Source organism: Bison bison, unplaced genomic scaffold (assembly GCF_000754665.1).
Source record: "Bison bison bison isolate TAMUID 2011002044 unplaced genomic scaffold, Bison_UMD1.0 scf7180017864144, whole genome shotgun sequence".
NCBI classification, from domain to species: domain Eukaryota; kingdom Metazoa; phylum Chordata; class Mammalia; order Artiodactyla; family Bovidae; genus Bison; species Bison bison.
The window spans coordinates 489,735-495,797 of record NW_011494716.1 but is presented as its reverse complement, the minus strand read 5'-3'; the positions used below and the strand labels follow the sequence as shown (position 1 = coordinate 495,797).

The 6,063-nt window shown below is 51.9% G+C and overlaps 2 protein-coding genes across 2 annotated transcripts in view; both read right to left on the bottom strand.

Annotated features, from left to right (window-relative positions):
• TCEB2 (transcription elongation factor B (SIII), polypeptide 2 (18kDa, elongin B)) overlaps positions 1–287 on the bottom strand; it is a 4,505-nt gene extending 4,218 nt beyond the window's left edge. Inside the window, exon 1 of the mRNA XM_010840474.1 lies at positions 85–287. Within this exon, the coding sequence (XP_010838776.1) occupies positions 85–287 (203 nt within the window). The remainder of the gene's footprint in view (positions 1–84) is intronic.
• Positions 288–4,335: 4,048 nt separating this feature from the next.
• Positions 4,336–6,063, bottom strand: part of LOC104988968 (putative serine protease 41) — a 21,217-nt gene continuing 19,489 nt past the window's right edge. Inside the window, exons 11-13 of the mRNA XM_010840473.1 lie at positions 5,899–5,902; positions 5,038–5,095; positions 4,336–4,479 (exon numbers count right to left, since the gene is read on the bottom strand). Coding sequence (XP_010838775.1) covers positions 4,336–4,479; positions 5,038–5,095; positions 5,899–5,902 — 206 coding nt within the window. The remainder of the gene's footprint in view (positions 4,480–5,037; positions 5,096–5,898; positions 5,903–6,063) is intronic.

Here is a 6,063-nt window from a genome sequence, read left to right as displayed (position 1 = left end):
CCCGTTCCCGGCAGCCCGCGCGCCGGCCCCAGCGTACCCCGCGCCCGACGGCCCCGCCCCGTGCCGCCATTTTAAGTAATCCGCCAAGGGGGCGCTCCGACCGAGTGTCTGGCCGCCATCTTGGCGCCGTGGCGCGGGCGGGGCCGGTTGGCGGAGTGATGGAGGAGGTCGGAGTCGGGCGGGGACCGAGCGCGGGAGGGACTCTGGGCGGTGGAGCCATCTTGGTTGTGGCAAAGGCGAGGTCCCCGTGTTGATGCAGTGAGGCGGATGCCTGGGCGCAGGTCCATCCTTCTTGCAGGGAATACAGGGCTGAACTTCCCAAGTGTAGGGTGCCTCACGCGCCAAGGAGAGTGTATGAATGATATGTCTTGGTCATCGCGGCACCAAGACAGTCACAACACAGAGAGACCTGGGCCGCCATAGACCTGTATTCATCACAGTCAGACCTGGTAGTCTGACTCATGATTATGGGACTCCCTGGTAGCCATTTTGAGGAGGTGTTAAATTCTGGATCTTTCGGCCACCGTATCAGAAAACTGTACTGTTTCCCCGCCCTAGCCTAGGTTGTGAGGATTATTTAAACCAGTTTTGCGGGGCTTTAGGATTATTTAAACCAGTTTAGCGGGTCCTATAAGGACCTTTGGATGCTGTTGTTGGTGTGAGGCAGTGTGAAAGCAGCTCTTTGCAGGAAACTGCCCTCAGCAGGAAGCTCCTTTTCTTGTCACTTTAGCAAAGCTAAATTGTAAACAAGTTTTGAACCAGCACACACATCCCTTCCTTGAAACCATGCTTTACCCATCCCTGGGCTAAGCACACCTTACGAAATTTTAATCGCACAATATCTTGCCGTATTAGTTATTTCTGCAGATCAAAAAAGGAGAAATGAAGACTTCAGCAGGTGACTGGATTGCTTCTCTAGTCTCTAATTCAGTAATCTGAACAAACTATGAACAAGATAGCCTCTAGAGGAAGAGCACAAGAAGTTAACTACGTGGGTGAAACAGGAGGGAAGCAGGCAGGGCACAAGCTTTGAAAGAATGACATAACCAGAGGGCGTAACATAAACTGATTAGAACCAAATGGGTCCAAGATGGCAGACAAGTCAAGTTGACTAGACCTTGCGTCTCAGTATAAACTAATTGTAACACAGGCGCAAGCTAATGTGAGCCACCATGACACTTTGACCCTCAAAGACCTCAAAGGTTGACCCTCAAAGACCAAAAAGTGGGCAGTGGCTCAACTCCTGGAAATCTCCACCCCCTCCCCAAAATAGTTGGAATAATTCTCCCACTCATTAGCCTGTCCCTGGAGTAGGAAATGTCAACCCACTCCAGTATTCTTGCTGGAGAATCCCATGGACAGACTAGCCTGGCAGGCTACGGTCCATGGGGTCGCAGAGTCAGACGCAACTAACACTAACATATTAGCATATGAAATTACCCAACCCATAAAAGGTAACTACACCGTATATCAAGACCACAACACTCACCCTCTGCGATGCCCTGCTCGCTATGGAGTGTTGTTTCTTTCTGAATAAATACATTTCTTAGCTACCACTTTGTGTCTCACTGAAGTCTTTCTGATACGAGGTTCATTAGGTCTTGAAACCAGGTCTGTGATTTCAGTTGGAAGACTATTGGTTTTGGCTGGGTTCAAGTCCCAATCTTGTGAGTTCAAGTCCCAAGCAACGTTTTGGCTTATTTGGAGCCCCAGTACATGGGTTCAAGTTCCAATCTGAGGTAAACAGTTTCATGACAATTCTGACTCCAGATCTCAAGGACTAACTGAGATTTCTTCCCTTTAAAAGTTTTTGGGGGAGTTTGAGTCCACCATCTCCCCAGATTGCCAGCATTCTGATTAAAAGTACTTTTCTTTTGCCACCAACATTTGTGAGTATGTAATTGATTTTGTGAGTGGCAAGCAGTAGGACTTCCATTCGATAACTAATTAGGCCATTGAACAGCCTAACTTGTTAGAAGCACCATGCATGGCCAAAGTTGGTGTTCAGTCTTCCCAGGCAGAGGGTGCCCTGGGCACCTACCTACTCTTCTGCCCAGGTCTACTCTGGATCCGGAAGGGCATGTGGACTTGGTTTCCCTGTCTGGCCACCCCTCATCCCTACTAACAGCCTAGGGCTTCCTCCTTGGACACTTTCCTGTGTCCCAAATGGCAGTTACGCTAGAGCAAGGCAAGGAGGCTTTTCTCGCAACCTCTCTCAGGGAGAAGGAGAATCTCATCTGGGTCGCTGCTGGCATGTGCCAGAGACGCATGCTGTGGCACCCAATGAGAAATGAGCCAGTGATGATCCTGGATGCTGAACAGCTCAGCAGTTACTGAGGCCACAAATGGATAATTCTTTAGAGTGGGTGGAACATGAAGATGATGCTGCTTTGGCCCTGAATCAGGTTGCTGGCTAGCCAAGCAGACTCTAGGCTCAGACCCGCTGAGATTCAAATCCTTGCTCTGGCACTGAGTGTGCAGCCTTGGGCAGTTAACCTCACCAAGCCCAGTGTCCACCTCTCTGAAGTGGCAGAATAGCTGTTGTAGTTTGTGGAGCATTACTGTAAGCAGATGGGGTGGGGGGTGTCCCTGGAGAAAGAGAAACTGGTGTGGTTTTATTGACAGAAGAGAAGCCATTTTTGGCCTGGGCCAAAATGTGATCTAATTTTGTGATCTAAGCCTGGCCTCAATGCAACCCCCTTTGTGAATGTGCATGTACCCTTAGCTTAAAACTCCCCCAATGCTGCTGTCCAGGGAGACACTGCTTTGGAAGAGATACCCAAAGTGTTCTCCTCACTTGCCGCAAATAATATAAATCCTTACTTCTTGGTTGTAAGTATGTTTTTGCTCAATACCCACCAAGAAGCAAACCCAGCTTTTGGGTAATATCACCAAGAGTTAGCACTCAATAAATATAGATGTTCCCTAAGCTATAGCCATAGTTATAATTTTTGACTTCTGACTTCTGGCTCCTCAGGAGTCCTCTGAAGCCCCTTTCCTTCCTGGGTCTCCTCCCTCTCTAGGCCTCAAGGCAGCCCTTCCCCTCACATGGGATCTCTGTGTACCCTATGGTGCTGTGCTGGGTGGTTGGTTGCAGGAGGTAACTTCCGTCCTCGTGTCAATGAGTACAGTGACGCCTCCTGCAGGGAGAATGGGGTCAGGAGAGGCTTGAAGGAGGTGTAGAGGCTCAACCCCCAGCCCCCAGCTCTTTAGCTGGGTGCAGACCCTCCTACAGATGGCAGGTGAGGCAGCTGGCCAGCTGCTCTTGCTTCCCTGCACAGGAAGTCCTCCCCGGTCCTTTCTGCCCTGTTGCTTCAACCACTCAAAGCTCACCATGGAAACTCTCCCGGGCTTCTAAACTAAGCATGTAGGATCTCGGCTGGTGGACCTTCTCCTTTGCTGTATTTAAATTTCTTAAAATGTTATTAATAAATAGCAATTGTCAGGGATTTCCCTGATGGTCCAGTGTCTAAGATTGTGTGCTCCCAATGCAGGGAGCTGGGGGCTTCCCAGGTGGCTCAGTGGTAAAGAACCACCTGCCAATGCAGGGGATATAAGAGATTTATACCTGGGTCGGGAAGATTCCCTGGAGGAGGGCATGGCAACCCACTCCAGTATTCTTGCCTGGAAAATCCCAAGGACAGAGGAGCCTGGCAGACTACAGTCCATGGGGTCACAAAGAGTTGGACACGACTGAAGTGACTCAGCACGCACGCACTGGGTTTGATTCCCTGGTTAGGGAACTAGATCCCACATCAGCCAAAGACCCAGCTAAGACCCAGCACAGCCAAATAAACAAAACACATATTAAAAATAAATAAATAGTAATTGTCAATCACTGCTAGCTACTAGTGTGTCTTTCATTGGCAGCATTTTACAACTATTTTCTATAAGGGAAGTGACATAACTCACTGTGGAATTTGAGTTGACGGCCCAGATTCAAATCTGCCTTCACCTCTTGCCTGCTGTGGGTCGTGGGGCACATAACCTAGTCTCTCGGGGCCTGTTTCTCCATTCATGAAATGGGAACACCTTCCGAGTGTTCAGAGATCAGTTGAGAGCCCACCAATGCCTGGCACAACCCGCGTGCTTGCTGGGCAGAACTGAGTCATTTTGACTCTCCCAACAGCCATAACGGGGCAGATGTTACCAGGTCAGATCACAGATGGGGAAACAGGTGCATCAGTACTTCTCTGAGAGGCTGGGCCATCTGGCCGCAGCGCTACCAACCGGAGCAGGTGAACGGCTAAAAAATACCTGCATGGACAGGAGCCCAGCATCCTGTCCCCGGCAAGGGTGGTTCTCAGGACTACTCTGAAAGCCCCTCCTGGTAGGTCAGGCTGGCTTTCTGAGGCCTGTGGGGACGGGGTGCAGCGTGAGACGGATGCTGGGCCAGGTCCACCTGTCACACACCCCCTCGGCCTCACTGACCTTGCTGATGGGCGGGATGCAGCGGCACAGGGTGCTGTGCCACTGAGCCTGTGGGGCACAGAGAAGCAGTGTAGCCTGCACTACAACTCCTGAGCCCTTGTCCTCTCTAGATCCCGAGAGCCACAACCGTGCCCTAGAGCCCGTCTCTGCAACAAGAGAAGCCACCGTAAGGGGAAGCTCAAGTACCCCAACCAGAGAAAGACTATACAGCAATGAACGCCCACCACAGCCAAAATTTAAATAAATAAATAAAATATATAAATTATACAGAAATAAATTACATATATATATAAGAAACACTGAGCTTTGAATGGGGACCCATTACTTTGATCATGGCAGGCCCAAGACTGAGGCATCCTGGCTCTCAGTCCCTGGCTTGTTCTGGTCTCAATGCCTTGGGAGGTGTCTTGAGGATATTCTCTTGGCGGGCCCCAGGCTGAGGGCAGGATGGGAGGACAGCCAGCATTGCCCAGCCAGGGCTACTAGGACCCCACTGCGATGTGCTCACAGCCTTTCGCCTGGCCTGCTACAGCCAGCCTCTGCCCCCAATGGGCAGCCTAGAGGGGAGGCGGCAGCCTGGAGCTCCCTCGCTGTTCACAGACCCACCCTCTCTCCCAGCCAGGTCTGGCCCAGCAGCGACCACATGCTGCAGTCACTTTTTCCCCTGGGAGAAAACGAAAAAAAAGGAGGGGGAGTTCCCTGGCGGTCCAGTGGTAGGGACTCAGTACTTTCACCGCAGAGGGCATGGGTTCAATCCCTGGTTGGGGAACTAAGATCCCATAAGACACATGGAGTGGCAGGAAAAAAAAAAAAAAAAAAAGGAGGGAGCCACGGCTCAGGCCTGCGTGGGGCAGCCACACTTGGCCCCGTCCAGCCAGGCTGCCCCTTCAGGGATAGCCTTCCTTGCCCCCCTGCCCCCCTTGCTCCTGTCACTTCTGAAGGTTGGAGTTTCTAGGTTTCGTTCAGGTTCTTGTTCCTTCTGTTGCTGTAGAAACTGAGCTCTGTCTATACAGACGGATGACCTTTGGCCTGGGGGTGAGATGGCAGAGAGGGGCGAGGATACCAGGTGCCAGAACGTGAGGGTGGTCAGGGAGCTGAAAGGGCATAGGCCGGTCTCCAGGTGCAGGCGGGGAAGGGAGGTCCTGGGCTGGGAAGCCCCAGACCCACACAGGGCACGGAATGGGGGAGTGGCAGAAAAAGCTAAGGACAGCAGAAGCTACGGCCACGCCTACCTGGGGGCCCCTCTTGGTAGAGGGGATGATGCCAAGTGCCCCAGACTCCTGAATGCATGGGAAGGGCAGGTCTGGTGGCCGCCACCTGCCTCCTGGGGCACCTTCACTACAGTGGGGCAAAATATGAGTTTTCTACTGCTACGGCAGATGACTACAAACACAGCAGCTTAAACACTAATTTATTACATCACAACTCTCTGGGTGGGCTCAACCGGGTTCCTGTTTAGGGTCTCACCAGGCTGAAACCAAGGGCATAGACTGTCAGGGCTCTGGTCTGCAGGCTGCGGGAGGAGTTGTTGGCTTCCAAGCTTGTTCAGGTTATTGGCCAGATTTAGTCCCTTGCAGCTGTCGCACCGAGGTGCTCCTTTCCCTACTGGCTGGCGGCCAGGGGGCGCCCCCC